Source organism: Ailuropoda melanoleuca, chromosome 3 (assembly GCF_002007445.2).
Source record: "Ailuropoda melanoleuca isolate Jingjing chromosome 3, ASM200744v2, whole genome shotgun sequence".
Taxonomy (NCBI): Eukaryota; Metazoa; Chordata; class Mammalia; order Carnivora; family Ursidae; genus Ailuropoda; species Ailuropoda melanoleuca.
In genome coordinates, this window is record NC_048220.1 from 147,055,991 (window position 1) to 147,073,659 (window position 17,669).

Below are 17,669 nucleotides of genomic sequence, written 5' to 3' on the forward strand. Positions count from 1 at the left end.
CTCTCCCACGGTTCAATCTCATGGCCCCTGTGGGCTCCTGGGGACAGCACTCTGGCCTGTTTCACCAGAGGAGTGGGCTGCCCACCGTAAGGAACATAGCCCCACCTGCCCCTCGTGGCCAGGACAGCCCCTTCCCCAGCCCGGCCCCAAACCCATCGGAGCATCTAGCCGTGCTCAGCGATGAGCATCTGGGGGGGTTTTGGCTACCACCCACAAAGTGCCCATGACAGCCTGTGCCAGGGGACGGTCCAGGACCTGTGTCTGGTGGCCCAGGTGTGACCCTCCCTCCTCACACTTTGGCCCACCCATCTTCAGCAGGCCCCTCAAGATGGCCAAGTGGGTGGGACGGCCCCCATCCCTTCTCCTTCCTCACGCCTAGTGAACGTGGTCCTGAGGAGGAACGATGGGCCGAGAGCACTTGTGCTCCCGTGGCCCCTGCTGCCCCCTCCCACGCACACCCTGAGGCACAGACATGCACATGGGGAGGAGGAGAGAGGGGGCCGCAGAGCCTGGCTGTGTTGATGGCCTCTGCTAACCACTCTTGTCTGTCCTGGGGCCCTTGCTGAGCCCTGGAACCCCCTCCTGTCCCACTGCACGGGGCAGGGCCACCCTCTAGTGGCCCACAGGAAGACACATCAGCGGCACCCACAGAACCTCTGGAGCCCACTTTCTGGGAAATGGGTCTTGGTCTGGTGTACTTCCCCAACCTTAGATCTCACCCTCTGCCCACAGGGCCTGGCTCTGGGGCCCCACCCCCACCTAGTCTGTCCCTCCAGGGTTCTCCTTCCCCTGCGCGTCTCCCTCACCCTGTTTTTCCACCTATCTGCATCAGCCTGGTCCCTGGCCCCTTCCTTCCATCTGGGCACCTGGGTATCGGGCATTTCAGTAGCAAACTCGTGAGATGAAGTTCTCTCAGGGTCCCCCAGTCCTGGAGCATGGCATACCCTTCTTCTCCTGACCCGAGTGCCCACAGACCCCACTTTCACCCCCATCTCAGGGTTTCGAGGAAAGCACAGAATCAGGCTCTGGTCTCTCAAGCAGGAGTGGGTCCGGGTTCTGAATCTGGCTCTCAGTGCCACTCCCATAAACAGGCACGGTCCCTTCTTATACCTCAAAGCACCAGACAGACTGAAGCCTAAATAATCAGGTGAATAATGTTGCAATAAAATTCAGAGCACTGGGAAGCGATAAGAGAATCACAATGAGAAAATTCTGGGGAAAACGTTTTAATACTTAAAAAGTTCTGTAACAAAATGTAACATGTCCCTCAAAAATGCATATAAAACACGAACCACAAAATTTTAGCATCAGAAAAGAGCAAACCACATTCGGAATCAAGACAAACCTACCGGCCAGTTTATGGTCTACTGTTAACGTGCACTTGCTCCTGCGCCGCGGGAACATGACTGAGGAACAAAACGACCGGCAGAAGCACCACGGGACGCTGCCCGTCGCGGACGCCAGGCTGTGCGGCACGCGCCCGCCCAACGCGGAGGCTGCACCTTTCCCACACAGCACCATGAGTGATTACCGTGAAGAACCCTCTACCTGGAATTTCTTTTCTCGATTTCTAGAACACAGAAATAGGATTCCTTGGTTCGTTAGTCCCTGAAACGTGTGCACTCGGCACGAGCAGCTCAGGTCAGAGAGCTGCCTCTGTCTTCAGGGAGGCGGATGTTGTCGATGCAATGATTACATTATTAGTTAAGGGGATAGAGGTTCTCTTTGGTTTCCTAAAACCTATGGTAATTGCCTTTTTTAAACATTTGTCAGCATTTTGTGCCCGATCGACCAGACACAGGATGGAACGAGCACATCTAGACAGTTCTTTACAGCAAAGCAGAACGCGAGTTATCATCTTTCAACAGTGAAAATGACAGGCCGTTTATCTTAAAAACATGCCAACACAACACACGTCTTGGAACACTGCTTAGCCTCGTGGGCTTCTGGCCTGTAGACCTGGGCCGAGGGTTCAGAGACTTCTGGGCAGCTGCTGCCGTGAGGAGTGACGTCACTCGATAGTTGTGTTCACGATTAGAAACCCACGGGCAGGGAGCTCAGATCAAATGCAAGATGAGAGCTTCTTCCTTTCTTCAAACTGCTTGTCCACCGCCAGAGACAGGGCCTGGAGGAAGCCCTCGATGGTGACGGTGGGGGCCTGGAAGGAGACACAGGCACGTGGGCTGCTCCTGCCCTCGGTGGGGCCACTGGCAGCAGCCCCCCACACTGGCAGCAGCAGGGGCACAGCCACAGCAAGGGCAAGCGGAGGGACTCCAAGGCGCTGTTCTGCACGAGCACCCTGTGGGGGCCAGGGAGGGCCCAGAGGCGTGTAGGCACCAGCAGGACACCTCCTCACCAGAGGCAGCGAGACATACTCCTCCCCCTACCCAGGCGCCCATCACTTAGACATGGAGATAAATCAGGTTCCCAACGGTGTTCTGCACAACTTCACAGCGAGGCCATACCCTGCCACACAGAGCGGTCGTGAGGACAGCAGGGTGCCAAAGGCAGGGAAGGCTGCGGTGACTCACCTGGATGTAGAGTGCATGAGCCAGAAAAGGGAGTTTTCTTAGGACGCGGCCGCTGAGGCCCTCGCTCTTCCTGTCAACAGAGCCACGTGTGGGGGTAGTTTCAGGCCATTTTCCTCATCTCCGAATGTCCCCTCCCCTACGGCTGGTCTCCCCTGGTCCTCAGCTACTGCCCCAGGCAGGACAGGGTCCTTGCTGCCCCAATGCGCCACCTGCCTACGAGTGTGCGCAGGACAGTGGGCGCGTGGCCAGTGGCACGGCTCCCTCAGAAACCAGGCTGCTCTGCGTTGATTTTTGTGTAAGTGTCCGAACTGCCCTCCTTCCCCATCTCAACCAGTTTATATCTCTTCAACAGATTAACCAAAAACTAATGTGTTCTTCAGGCTATCCCTTTGTTTAAAACCTTCCACAAGGGGCGCCTGGGTGGCTCAGCCGTTAAGTGTCTGCCTTCGGCTCAGGGCATGATCCCAGGGTCCTAGGATCGAGACCTGCATCGGGCTCCCTGCTCAGCGGGAAGCCTGCTTTTCCTTCTCACACACCCCTGCTTGTGTTCCCTCTCTCAATGCCTCTCTCTGTCAAATAAATAAATAAAATCTTTAAAAACAAACAAACAAACAAAACCTTCCACAAGCTTCATGGCTTCAGAATGCAGTTCACACTCTCTGGTCAGAACACAGCCTGGAAGGCTCCTGCCACCACCTGGCCTCTGCAGTAAGACCCACCTGAGGTCCCCTGCATGTGTGGCACCTGTGGCGATCCCCATTTCTCTCCAATTTATCCAAATTCTGTCCTTTGAGGCTCTGCTCCATCTCCCCACCTTCCCTGCTCACGCCCTTGATCGCCAGAGCCTTAACAAATACCATTTAAGAAATCATCAGTGTGTTAAGAGAGCCTTAATTTGAATGTCTATCTTTTCAGAGAGAAGCACAGCACTGTTTTCTGTTTTCTAAAGCTGCCTCTGAGAGGGCAGCTGACCTCCACCCTCTGGCCCAGAAACCCCGGGGTCAGGGTGGTCAAAGGCTCTTGAAGCTCTCCCGGCCCATATACAACAAATGCCTCAGGATTCAACTCCCTGTCCTCTGACCCCGCACCACTACCCCAGGATGCTACAGTTAGCTACAACCACCCATTATAACAGACACACTTCTCTTGGTTACAAAAATGAAGTCAATTCACACCTTGAAATTTCACTCAAAAGGAGGCTCAACTTTGACACGTTGTTTTCAATGAAGCCTATCATCTCCAGCTCCCGGAGGGTCAGCAGCTGCTGGCGAGGATATATGATCTGACACTGGAGACAGAGACCGTGCGTTAGTGCAGAGTCCGCGGGGTGGAGCGCACACCGTCGGCCACGGGGACAGCACCCAGAGAGCAGGCAACCATATCCCATCTCACAGAAACGCAAGCACAGACACACCAGGACACAGGCCGCTTCCCTCTCACCCATACACATGCCCCTGCTCCTTCAAACACAGATAAAAATACAAATGACAAAACACGTCTCAGAGACCGGCAGCAACCCAGCCTCTTCAGTGCTTTTGGTCAAGATGTGTCTTCACCACATGACAGGGCAGCGAGGGACTTGAAGGGGCTGAGGCCAGCCTGGTAATGGGTTTCAATGGTGTATCACAACCCAGTGGAGCAAAGTTGGGCCCAGGAAGCAGGACCTGGCCTGCCTTTCAAGGACAGTCTCCACTTGTTTTCAAGATCAGACGTGTGGTGCGATGGCACAGCCTGACACTGGATCTGGGCCCCGGAGCTCCCTCATAGGCCATGTGTCTGCACGTGGGACATTCTTGGCCAAGTAGCCGTGTTAAACAGGTCAGGGTGTTCAGTGACCACTACTGAATGACTTCTAACATGAACTCCTGACTAAGAAGTCAAGAGAGAAAACAGAATAAACAGCTTTCTCCATACGTTTTGGAGGTTTGGTGAAAGCTGTGGGTAAATTTAAAATACAGGGGGTATGTGGGAGTCTTGTCAGCTTTCTAAGACATGACACTCCCTCGGACTCCCAGCAGCTTCCCTGGGCCTGCCCCTCGCTGCCCGCCCCCCCCCCCCCGCAGCGACACAGGCCATCTGGGTGCACATGAGAGTTGCCGGCTCCTGACAGAGAGTGGGCCGGTCACATGTGACAGCCTTTAGGACTGGCTGAATCTCCACTACATCGTCAGAACATCTTAATTTCCTATAAATCATCTGATGAAGAAACAACCCCTGTCCCACATGCTCAGCTCACAGAAAAAGTCTGTACGTTTGGCTAAACCTTAGACCATCTCCTGGACGCACAGCCCGGGTGCGAGCATGACCGCCAGCAGGATCCCATCACACAGACATCTCGATAGCGACACTTTCTAGAGTTTACCTGGTACCTCAAGTCAAAACTCCAGGGGGCCCCTCCATGTCTCCATGCCACAGAAAAGTAGGACGGGAAGCACATGCCACGGCAGCTCTCCCATCCCGTCACAGGCTGTGTCATCCTTGCTGAGGGCATCAGGGCCTCAGCTCCGTGATGCTGGGCAGGAGTTAATCCCACCCCCACCACCCAGCTACAGTGATACCATGACAACAATCACCACGGAACTCCCCATCCGTTGGCCGGCTTGGTCACTGCACGTTTCCCAGACTCAGAGGTTTGAGGAATGCTCCTGTTGAAGCAGGTACTGCCTGCCTCGGGCCTGCTATGCCCGGTGCCAGAACTCCTAGCACCCAGGTGCAAAGCAGGTCCCTGTTAGAGTAATTCACACAAGATCGACTAGGAGCGTTATCTCACTCATAGCTGCTGTGAGGAAACAGGACCAAAGGGACATTAACACTGCAGCTGCTAACAGCCTATAAATGACAACCTCCTTAGTATGACCTCCCTGTGAGCTCTGACCTCCAGTCAGGCGGTGCCCCTGTGGACCAGGACATGCTGGCAGGCTACCACGGCCGTACCCCTACCACTCACTTACCCCTGCAGGTCGTAGGTCAAATAGTTGTGATCATCATTTTGTGCCAAAAGAACAAAAATACTGAGTCAGTAGCCACAATTTCAACTAACAGCTCAACCTGCCAGACACAACTGCAGTTTTCAACTTAAGACCGTTAATGCCACATTCAGATAACGCACTCCATGTTGGAATTAGCTACAAAGAGCTAGGTCAGGGAATGAAAAAAAAATGAGAAATCCACTGCTAGAAGAGTGAAAAGACACCCAGCACCTTCATCAGTTCTTCCAAACACGAGAGGTAGATTTTGAAGATGGCTGCTGCAGAGGGTGGTCCGATGTACTGCCTGATGTCAGCCCTGTCCACGAAGGCCACATCGATCCTCTCTGTGATGTTGGAGGTGGTCAGAATCACCACGTTGCAGTGCCTGAAGGTAGAGGAGCACATGCCAGTCACCAGGTGCCTCAGTGATTCCCTCACCCCCTCTGCCCATGAAGGTTCTAGTGTTCGGCCAGCACCCTAGCAGGCTGCACCCCAAGTCCCAACACCGGCCTACAAGGTCTCCCAAGGTTCACGCCTGAGTGCCTGTGGACCCCAACTCCCCACCAGGCTCTCCTGGCTGCAACACAGTGCACCAAGCAGACACTCTGCTCCTCTGCCTTCTGGGAAGTTCTCCTAGACTCCCACTTCACTATTTCCTCTCCTCCCTCAACCACGGCGCAGCAACGCTCTCACTTGTGTGCAGAGTCCCGACTGCCCCCATCGACCTGCCTGGGCATGGCCAGGTGACTGCTCTCCACGTGGTTCTCACAACCCCCACAAGTTGCGGAGTTGAACTATTCATCCCGTTTACCAGCTGCTTTCCCCTTTAGCTTCTAAGCTCTGCAAAGAGAGCACTGTTGTGTAGTCTGTTCACTAACATGGGCCAGCACAGAGCAGGCCAGAGGCTGCAGGAAGCTGTATGGCCAGGGGAGCCCCTGGAAGGGCCAGCTTTACCTGGTGTCTGGCAACAGGTGCATAGCACAGGGTGAGCAGGGGTGAGCCAGTGAGGGTACGGGCAGGGAGTGCAGGGCTTCTAGGAGCCCACACAAAGGAAGGCCTGGAAGGGTCACCTTGAGGGGCCTGAACAGGTAGTGTGAAGTAAAGGGGGATAGGAAGGTACTAGGGAAACCAGAGGCCCGTGTGTCTCCATCACCTCCTGAGCCCACACCTGCCAGCAACAGGAGAGATGTTGGGGCACCATCTTATGGCTCGAGCAGTGGCTGCATGGCGAGGCCATCAGTGCAGTGGGAACCCTGGAAATGGGGGTTTTGGAGCGGAATGACTGCCCTGGGAGTGTGCCTGACACATGATCCAGGTGGACGGGCAGGCCTCTGAAGGGTGAGCAACAGAAGAGGGGAGGCGGCCAGGCACGGGCTGCCCAGGCTGCCCGAAGAGATGAGAGGCCAGTGGCAGAAACTGAGGTGGTCTGGAGAGTGGAGGCAGGGGAGGGGCTGCCAGGGGTCAGATGCTGTAGAAAACTCTAGGGAGAGCAGTCGCCCTCAGGTGAAGGAGACAGAGGTAGAAACCAGACTGAGGAGAAGGGGCAGGGAAGGAAGCAGAGATGAGGAGGGGCTGCACCTCACACGTGGCTGGCCTGTAGTGGGGTGGAAGCAAGCAGCCCCTGCAGCCTACCCCAAGAGCTGCATCTCGGGAAATCAGAGCCTCTCTGTGGTAAAACTGTGCTGAAGTCCTGGAGGAAACAGCCCTTAGCACAATTCAGTTCCCTGTGGGTCCACACGCAGCAAGTAGCTTCCAAGCAGTGCTCTGGAGTCTGGCACCCTCAGTGCAGGACAGCACTCCCAGGACTAACTGTGAGAACTGTGATCGGCGGGGGGTGGTGAAACACTGCAGAGAACACACAGGGGTTCTGGTTTGGACATCATTTCCTTGAGTCAGGTTACTAGGAGTCACTCCCTAAAACTGGATCAGCTTAGGGTACACTGACCACAGACCCTGGACCTGCAAGGCTGGGCTGCAGAGGTATGAAATCTGGCCCCATGAAGGGTGTGCCGGTGACGCTCACCATCGCCGGGCTTCGATGTCAACAAACCCTGGGTGGTGTTGGCGCCAGTGCTTGAGCGTGGCGTGTTTCGCGCGTCATATGCGTCTCTGCAGCATGCGAATTTTCACCACACTCACATTCTGTGTTATGTTTTTAGTAGTTCAGTAGAAGCACTTAATTCCTAAGCATTGCATTTAGCACACATACCGCCTCAGATGGGCAAAGACAGAGCTGATACTTAGTAGCAGCTAAGTGTTTCCAGTCAGAGGAGCTGTGCGGGCACCTCACACCCTGCCTGTGGTTTCTCACGTGAGGCCACCACGTCAGCATTACCTCTTAATCTGATCGATCTGCGTCAAGACGGCATTGACCACGCGTATGGCATCTGAAGGCTCGGCGCCTGCCCTGCAAGCATTGCGGGCGGCCGTGAGGCTCTCCACCTGTGGGAACGGGACAACAGATAGAAAGAGACAGCTCCTGGCCCCAAGGACAGCCGTGGGATACATCAACTGAGCAAGTGGGGAACAAGCGAAGGGGTGTGCTGAGCCCACTGTGCCAGGAGCTGGACGTGTGGGAGGCCGAGGGGGAGTGGGCTGCGTGGCTGGAGTGCTGGTGGGAGGCCGGGCCCAGCCAGGGGTTGGATATGCTTCAGCCACAGGTGTGACGTCCAGACGCGCGTACCTCGTCAATCAACACAAAGACTAGAGCATCTTTGTCATCAATCAAGTCCTGAATCTTCTGGAACATCTTAGTTACCAGCTTGCCACTCTGGAACCAAAACACTCCTTTAGTGCCAACTTGCACGCTACACTCTGCCTGGTGCACACGTGCACCCGTGGTCCCCGCCCAGCCTCGGTCTGAGCCCAGGGGGCCCCACAAGGCCACTGCCTCCTGACGGCCTCTTGGAGAAATCCCTAAATCCAAGAAGCCAGGACCCCATGGAAGGAGGCCGACTACACACTCCGTGCCCCAGGACGGCAAGCCTGAACCTACGCCGGCTCAGCTCCGGGCCGCTCGGCATGGGCGCCTCGTGCTCGGTGCACTTCCTCCTTCCGTTTCCCTGCCGTCCCCATGACCAGGAACAAGACGGGTCATGGATGCAAACACGCAAGCTGGTGGGCGCATGCCTCACAAGTGCTCCCTGTCCTGGGTCATCACCCCTCAGAGGGATCTACTGACTCAGGCGCCTGGGCGGCCTTCCCTGCGCTGAGGAGCACCTACAACGTCGCCTCGGCCGAGCCCCGCGATTCAAATAAAGGAACGAGGCTCAGGGTCCTGAGAGCGTGCTCAGCTGAGGATGCAGCCCTCACTAGAATGAGGGTTCTCTCCCTCAGAGAAAGTTGAGTGTCTGTCCCACCCAAAGGTATGGATGTGACCAGCAGAGGGTCCTCTCAGGCCTCACGCTATTTCCAAGTCACTGCTTAGTTCTGGAACTTCCCTCTGACCCTGAAGTCAGCCACACTGTCACGTGTTACCTATGTCTCACGTCCTTGGAGGAGAAAGTGTGCCTACTGTACGGGACACCTTTTCAACTACATGGCTGGCGATCCTGACAAGCAGAAGTGATGCCAATACTTACTTCCGAAAACCACTTAGAAAACAGACTGTGGCTGTTTATTTCAACTAATTGGCCATACCGGTACCTGGGAAGATAAAACAGAGTTAAGACGATCGGTTTACGAACAGAGAACCCCCAGCGGCAAGCACTCCTTCTTTAGCACCGCCCACTGACTGGTTAGACCCCCAGTTGCCAACCCGGGTCCGAGGTAATCATGAGTTACCTTAAGGTAATACCAACAAGGGCTCAAACAATTATGAAAACCTAGTGACGCGTGGCCGGTGGTTCAGGCTGAAGCAAACAGTGTTCTGATTTGAATCAAAGCAGAGGAAAATCTCCCTCACTTCTAATCTACTCACAACTCACATCTCTAGCACTGGAAGAAGTATTACCAGTAGCAATCTGGCAGGCAAAGAAGTTTTTTGGCTGGAGCTGAACATGCTTTCCTTCTTACCTAAAACCAAAACGAGCGTGACAATCTGTTTCCCAGCACAAAATTACTTCCCGGGCCCAGGGGTGCCCAGATGTCCCAAAGTGAACCTCAGCACGTACTGACTGAAATCTCCCACTGACCCTCTGCCTGCACGGGAGGCAGCTGCGACCTGGATACGCTTAGTTCTAACTAAAAGCAAACTGGGAGCAAGACTGAGACAGAAGGGAAGCTGAGCCAGGTCCTCTGCACCTTGAAAGTCCACACAAGAAAAATAATCACATTCAAAAGATTATAACTGGCTTTCCATTTACTAATTCTGTTTACAAAAGAGGGGAGGGAAGAGACAACCTAACGAAATGAAGATCGGGCTGAATATTACAATTTAATTCTAAAGCATTTTGTTAAAATGAACAACAAAAGCTAAGATTTCTTACAACTTCTAAGCCAAAAAATAAATGCATATTTCTAGACAGTTGTACTTCAGAGAGTTGTATTTCTTAGAGTAACATCTTCAGCTCCAGTGTTTTAGGAAACCAATCCAAGAGATCTTTAAAACACAGATGGATTTCAGTGTGTGAAGACAAACACCGAGTTGCCAAGCACAGAATAAAGGGTAGGTATAGAGCAATTTCCCGACATAAAAATACCACAGGACATTTTTGAAAGAAACATAATAGATTAATTTAAAGTATACCTCATAGAATTCCCTCTTCTAAAGTCATACTGAGTGACAATTATCAGATTAACCCTCCAAATTGATCAACCAGAAAATGAGACAAAATCACAACAGCATCTGCAAAGCGACTGGACAGCAGGCGTGGAGGACTGTCACCACATACAGGACATGAGGGGGCCCTGCAACTGCTCTGGCTCTCTGCCTGTGGCACCTTCCAACCACAGCCCTGGATGGGACCCAAGAAATGTGCAGCCACTGTGCTGACTTGGACACAGAGGCCTGAGTTCGAGGAGCCTGAGGCAGCTGGAGGCTACAGAGTTCCAGAGGGGATGCAGATATGCAGGAATAAAGATCCAGGAATCATCACAGGGTCCTTCTGGGTCTTTGCTGAACACTCAGGTATGTGAGAAGAGGGAAATTCCATGAGGCTGGAGAGCTGTGAGCTGCATGGTTCCTGGTGTTCGCAGGTGGGATGTTCACACTCCCAATGACCAAAGTGGACAGTACCCGCTATGACGCAGGTGCCCAACTGAGATCCCGGAAGGGCTTCACTTCAGCATTCCATTTAGACCCCTCTCCAACAAAGCTTAAAAATAAACCTTAAGAGGATCACGCTAAATCACAAGTAACCGAAATGCCCACCAGAACAAAACCCAATAAAAACAAAGTCTGCATTCAATCAAAACTCGGCTGACAGGACAAGAAGCAGAAACTGACCCCAAAGCAGGAGAGCCACCCAGCAGTACAGATACTCAGAACCGACAACGACGACGGAATTAGCAGAGAAGCAAGTGACCCTGCAACCCACACTCCTGGAGCATTCTGCAAGAACACCGCATCAGAGAGTTGGGAAGCATAAAAGGAACCAAGTGCAACCTCCAGAAAAGAAAAATACACTCTCGGGAATGAAGATGCCACTGAATGGAATTAAAAGCAGATTAGGGATTCTGGAAAATGGCCCAAAATGGAACACATAAAACTCTAAAAACCTGAAAAGACAAAAAAGTACATCAGTGGCCTGTGGAACATCAGACAATTTAACATGCAAATAAATGGGTTCCCAGAAAATGGGGCGGGGGCAGCTAAAACAACAGCCATGTAACGTCGGAACACGACGAACCAGCCAGAGCTCAAGACACAGATCGACCCTGTGAGGCTTGGCCACTCCCCTCCCAGGTGCCAGAATGGTGACCATCAGCCAGAGCAGGAAGCATCCTGAGCTGCCACCCAAGCGTCCTGCCACCGAGAGCAGAGACGTGTTCTGATGCGTCCAGGACAGTCACCAGAAAGACCACGTGCTGACTATAAAGCAAGCGCCATCAGTTTAAAAGAATGAGACCCTCACTCGGCACCGCTGAGTACAGAGGATTTGGTGAACCTGCCTTGAAACAGAGGGGCTGCGTACAGAGTCAAGGGAAGCGACTGAAAAATAAAAACACCTCTGTGCACAAATGAGAAGCAAGTGATCCCGTCCTCTGCTCTCCTTTCTCAAATTACCAGAAGTTACCTGCTTGAAAGTCGAATGGTCAGTTTCTGGGCTAATGCTTTACACAGGGATGTTTTTCCAGTTCCCGGAGGACCTGCAACAAAGCCCAAGCAGATGTGTTACGTCAGCGTTGTAACAAATTTCTTCAAACAGCAGTTCCACTATGCACCGCACGCGAGGTAGGGAGAAGTCCACGCTAGGAATGCTGCCCCCCCGAGGACCGCTTGCTAACGCACAAAGCAGTCCGCCAGCAGCGTGAATGCCGTAAAACATCACCGACACACTTCACGAGTCTTTCCCTTTTCCTCCCAGTTGGAACTCCGCTTGTGTTTCTGGTCTTAGCTCCCACGCCCCCACACAGCAGTGCCTCCTGGACGTGGGTCCCCTCAGCATCCTGAGGGAGCGCTACGTTTCCCGGTCGGCGTCTTCACCGACACCCTCCTTGTCCCCACGTGTCTGCTACAAAATCCACTCACTAAGGCACCTTGTGCAAGGTCAAACACCCCTCATGACAAGTGTCTCACTGGGGCCCACGCTAAACCAGAATGGCAGCCAGGGGAGGACCCCCACTCGTATTGCTTCTCCCGTGGGCCACTCGGCGCAGAGCCCGGCAGCAGCTCTGAGATGACCGACGTGGAGAGGAAACGCTTCTGCCAGGAAATGCGGGCGCCTGCAACTCTGACACTCCGCACACACGCTCGATAATTAAGAAAAAGACACAAAACCAGTTCTTAAGAGAAAATTAGCTACTTTGCTAATTAAGGTACCTATCGATGGCCCACTCAGGACCTAGTATCAGGACCATGTGCCGAGCGTATCTGCTGCTTCAGAGACGCTTTCCAGGACTGCAGAGAAGCCTATAACCTGAACTGGCGTAAGGAGCTAATACGCGGCGCTCCCACTTCGCTTGGGTACTCTCTCGACTCCTTCCTCACCGGCGACATTAAGAAAAAACCACTGGGTGTTCTATGCAAGTAATGAATCATGGAACATTACATCAAAAACTACAGATGTACTGTATGGTGACTCACATAACATAATAAAAAATTATTATTTAAAAAAAAAAAAAAAGAAACAAAAAAGAAAAAACCCAGTGTTTTCCTCAGAGAAGATTGAGACAGAATTTCAGTGGAGTATGGTTGCTGCAGTTTTCGGTCATAAAGTGAAGCTCTAAGGACACTACAAAGAAACGTGAGGCAATTTCTGCCCTAAGAATCATATGATCACTTGGGGAAATGAGGCAGTTATCTGAAAAGTTTGATAATGATGCAGAAAAGTCACAAGGCAATCATCAGGTGGCTGCCAAGTGAAGGGTCAGGTAGCAGGTGGCCAGAGTAATGTGAGCTGGGTTGGCTTCTCAGGGAAGGGACATTCTAGGGCAATTCTGGCTGCATCAGAAAACAGAACGGTAACTCCTCAAAGAAGGTCCACGGGACAAGTAAAGAAGCCTGATCTCACACAGTTTATCTCGTTCAATAACAAAGTCCACAGGCTTTACCGTGCAGCAGCACCACCCGGTTCCAGGCAATGAGATTGCTGTCGACGTTCTTGTCCGAGAACAGTAAAGTCGTCATCACGTAATCGAGAAGCTGAGTGAACGAAGGTAGAACACAGTCAGAGGTGCTGACGAGGCGAAGCTTCCTACCAGATGCGCTGCTGGGGCTTGTGCCCAAGGAGGGGGACAGGCACCGGGCACCCCTCAGAAGCCGCCAGCAGCTCTGCCTGTGGATGCCTCACAGGCTTCCGCTCTAGAGGTAGCTCGAAACGCAAGAATAGGCTGGCTGTTACTATCGTAAATATAAAGGACAAGCACAAGGTCACTTCCACTAAAAATGCCAAGATCAACAAAAGAACGAGACTTATCACGTGATAAATGTCTCCTACCTCGGGGACAACATAGCAGTGGGCAAGCAGCAGCACATGTGCTCATGATAGCAGCCAGGACTCTGTGTTCTCACAGCCTGGGGGGATAGGGGGACGGACCTCCATGGTTCCCCACAGCATGCAGGGGGACCCTGCCCCTTGGACGGGGTTCAGACAAGCTGGTGCTTGCTCAGGCCTGCCCACCTGCTCTGTCTGCCCCTTGGCCCTGCCTCCTCGGTCCCGATGGGTTCTTAAGAGCACAATACAGTCAAAGTTGTCTTCACATTGGCCACCCTCCCCTTCCTCCCCCCGGAGACCAGCTCGGCAAGACATGGGCTGCCAGTGGGCGTGAGTTCCCAATGCCTACTTGAGTCAAAGGGCTCCAAGATGCTGGAGAAGAACTCAATATTGATCCCACTTCAAACAATTGGCCTTCTTGGAAAATAACATAGCAACTTACGTGAGATTTGACTTCCACATCATATACCAGGCTGTCCCAAAGCCCATGGAATTCAGCTGGGAGAGAATAAAACAAAAACCTAATTTTAGGAAAGCAGGCATTACACCGACCACTGAGGTCTGCTCTAAGCCACTGATGCTCTCCATTGTTCCACACGTGGCCAGCTAAGATTCTCATAATAGGGAAGTTAACTTTTTTAACTTTTTCTTAATATTTGAATTCTTAAAATTAAAGAGGCTAAATAACTGCCAGTCGCATAACTTTTGACAGATAATCAAATGGAGTACAGAGTTACTTTCTTGTCACGTTACCACACACAATCGTCTTTCGTGGACCTGCCACGAGCACGGACCCTGACCCACCACTCTCCCCACGAGCCAGCACTTGGGCAGGGCAGCAGCAGGTCTAGTCCGGCTACCAGGACCTCAGACATAAGCCCCGAGGACTGAGTTAACCCCAGGACTCCACCTGCTAGAACCATGGCAAAGTCCACAGAGAAGCAAAGAGAAGGAGTGGCTCAGTAGGTGAGCACTTGGGCAGGAAAAGAGGAGCACCTTCAGATTCTCAATTAGCACCGTCTTAGAGGGCCCTGCCTAAAGGACACAGTCTTACAGTGGAGATCTCTTTTGTGATATGCTTTCCGTTTAACAAGAAATAAGACACGCTGAGAGCCTACAAAACAAAGGGACGAATACAAACTCCTCAGCTGACTTGGAGAGCCAGGGCGCATCCCAACGTCTGGCCTTGTGTCTTGGGTGTGGCCCGCCCGCTGCCACCATCACGCACCTGCAGGCAGGACCCAGTGACTCGCTGCAGTGATGTTCTCTGTCTCCTCCTCCAGAGTCTCACTGCTGGGGCCACCCTCGTTCAGCTGGAAGACGTGAAGTGCAACTGTGCAGGCACCCAGATCAATGGGCTGTGGTGAGAAGGGAAATCAAATAAATCCACACAAACTGAAAAGAACTCGCTTCCTAATTCTAGTCATCAAAGTTAGATAGTAACGTCCAAAAACAAAGATCGAACATGCAGAATGTCAGAAAGTAGTTCTTACATTAGGTAGAAAAACTGTCGTGTTCAGTTTAAGTATTAGCTCTTTTTAAAATACTCCCCCCCGCGCCCTGCCTTTATCCAAAAAAGGACTTTATTGTTCTTTGTAATCATGAAAGTTACGTGCTTGTTGAAAAAATACAAAAAACACAGAATGAAGAATGCCAAAGCCCCCCACAACCTCACCCATGTTTTGGTCTATGACCAAAACGCATATTTGACCAAACACGGATTCAAAATACAAAAATACAAAATACAAAATACAAAAATACAAAAATACAAAAAACACAGAATGAAGAATGCCAAAGCCCCCCACAACCTCACCCATGTTTTGGTCTATGACCAAAACACATATTTGACCAAACACGGATTCGACTGCACAGTTTTCTAACTGTGCCTTTCCCCCTCGCAGAGCTTGGGAATGTTCTCTGGCCGTGCACAGGTATCTAGCACATACTCTGCAAAGCTACACCACACTGGGTGTGGCTGTACCATTTCCTTAGCCAACCTCTGACTGACGGACAATTAAGATATTTCAAATCATCAGGTATTATTAACAACATGTAAAACATCACTACTTATCTCTATAAAATTACATAACTGTTGTTAAAGACACATTCCTCTAGGTGAACCCGCAGTTTCAAAAATGAGAACGTTAAAACGCTTAACAGTTCCGGTTAGGCTGCTCTCATCTGTCCTCCTCAGTAGTGTGGAAAGCTCTTCTGTTTCCTTCAGGCGGGCCAGAATCAGGTAGGATGGATAAAACTCACAAAGCCACAAGTGTTAGTCCCAGTATATGAATGCAAGCAAATTTCAGTGCCAAGCCAATCCTTCCAAACCGGTTCTTTATGAGACATGAACCACACAGATATAGATGATACATCTTCCCAAGGCAGACACTTCGGGTTGTTTTTATAGCAACAGAAATGCCCCAAAGCATCTCCCCTCTCACACAAAGATGGTGGGTGAGGTAGTCCACACAATGGACTAGACGAAGACCTTCCGGAAGGAAAGCCCATCTCCTCTCTGAAGCTGCAGCCCCCATGCCTCCTATGGTCCTATGCTCACTGAGCACGCCACAGACATTTGCTAACCTCAAGAACAGGGAACGGGCAGGGGGGTCTCATCAGCATAGCCCACCACCCCACTGTGCTGTATCCTGCCTCTGGTTTCCCATCTGTCCCCCTACTGTGCTGTGAGCATCCTGAGAGCGGGACCACATCCACTCCCAGCACCTGGCTCTTCACAGAGCCGGTGCTCCTCTGACAAACCAACAGATAAATCAGCCAGTTTCTGACAACAGACCAGCAAAGGAGCAAGCACATAGTCATGATACTTTTTTTGTTTTTTTAAAAGTAAATTCTATGCCCAACGTCGGGTTTGAACTCATGAACCCAAGAGCAAGATTGCACACCCCACAGACTGACTGTGCCAGCCAGGCGCCCTCATGACACTGACTCTGTATTCAGCAAGGGATTAATGATTTCTCCTCATGGAGAATTAAGTACCTGTGGGTCTTTCGCCTTCAACTCTGTGTCAACAATAGACACGGACTGCACGTTTCTGGTCAGAAAAGGCTCATCAAACTCAGTCCATGTGTAGTCCCCAAACACAATATTATGTCTGTTCAGGAGCTTTCTAACGCTCTGCTTTATGTCTTCCTTTTTTGCAGTGCTGGGGAAACAAAGGAAACAGAAAGATGAGATCTCAGCTTAGAACAAGACTGTAATGCTAAGTATTCACATCAGACTGATACAGGAGAAGGTGCAGCAGCGGGCTCGCCTCCCTCAGAGAGGGGTGCAGCAGCAATGGTTCCCGCTACACCAGCAGACCAGAAGGTGGGTTAGCACACCCATGGTGGGACCAGGCTCCGAACGTGGGGCAGCACTCCCGAGGTGCCCAGGACCAGGCCCAGGCCCAGAAGTTGGGTCAGCACGAGCAAGGTGCCGGGACCAGGCCCAGAAGGTGGGTCAGCACTTCCGAGGTGCCCGGGACCAGGCCTGGAAGGTGGGTCAGCATGAAATGTGAACGAGGTGCCTGCTGGGGCACCAGGCCCCGCACAAGCCGCGCTCAGGAAGGCGCTGGCTCTGACGACCGTAAGTGAAAGAACAAACCTCCCAGCGCCTGGGGATGCATTTTCGCAGGAGCCCAAGCCCTGTGATTCACCTGACAAACCTGGCGCTCTCAGGGGGGCACGGGAGGCTTCCAGGACCCCGGCTGGCTCTGGGACGCCGGCTCCCTCCACACTGCGACCCTCGCAGCCCCGGGACCGTCCCTCGGGGGCAGGCCGCTCTGGGAGGGTCTCCCCCCGGGCCGCACCCAGAAGACCCATCTCCACCGGGCCGACCCCGGGGCTCACACGGCCGGCGGTGCAGAGCAGACGCCGCCGCACGGTCCGAGGACGGCGCCTCCGCGCTCCCGCCAGAACCTGGAACCCTTTCTGCCCGGCCCCGCGCGAGCGCCCCCGGGGCACGGGCCAGGCCCCTCGAGGCTCACCTGCCGCTGCGCTGGTGCACCTCCACATGCACGGTCGGCGCCTCGGCCACGCAGGGCAGCGCCTGCTTCAGGTCGCCCACGGCCTCGTCCATGGCGCCGCCGCCGCCGGGAGCAGCGGGGACCCGCCCGGAGCGTGGCCGCTGCCCTC

At 52.8% G+C, this 17,669-nt stretch overlaps 2 protein-coding genes across 2 annotated transcripts in view; one reads left to right on the top strand and one right to left on the bottom strand.

Annotated features, from left to right (window-relative positions):
* Nucleotides 1–1,213: 1,213 nt before the first annotated feature.
* Nucleotides 1,214–17,660, bottom strand: TRIP13 (thyroid hormone receptor interactor 13). The gene is made up of 13 exons (XM_034657111.1): nt 17,522–17,660; nt 16,534–16,699; nt 14,765–14,894; nt 13,979–14,034; nt 13,154–13,244; nt 11,677–11,749; nt 9,082–9,145; nt 8,184–8,270; nt 7,836–7,942; nt 5,732–5,885; nt 3,707–3,819; nt 2,532–2,601; nt 1,214–2,158 (listed from the first exon to the last, which is right to left on the bottom strand). Exons 1-13 carry the CDS (start codon nt 17,611–17,613, stop codon nt 2,063–2,065), a joined length of 1,299 nt encoding a protein of 432 aa, XP_034513002.1. The 5' UTR covers nt 17,614–17,660; the 3' UTR covers nt 1,214–2,062.
* Nucleotides 17,612–17,669, top strand: part of BRD9 (bromodomain containing 9) — a 23,630-nt gene continuing 23,572 nt past the window's right edge. Inside the window, exon 1 of the mRNA XM_034655678.1 lies at nt 17,612–17,654. Coding sequence (XP_034511569.1) covers nt 17,612–17,654 — 43 coding nt within the window. The remainder of the gene's footprint in view (nt 17,655–17,669) is intronic.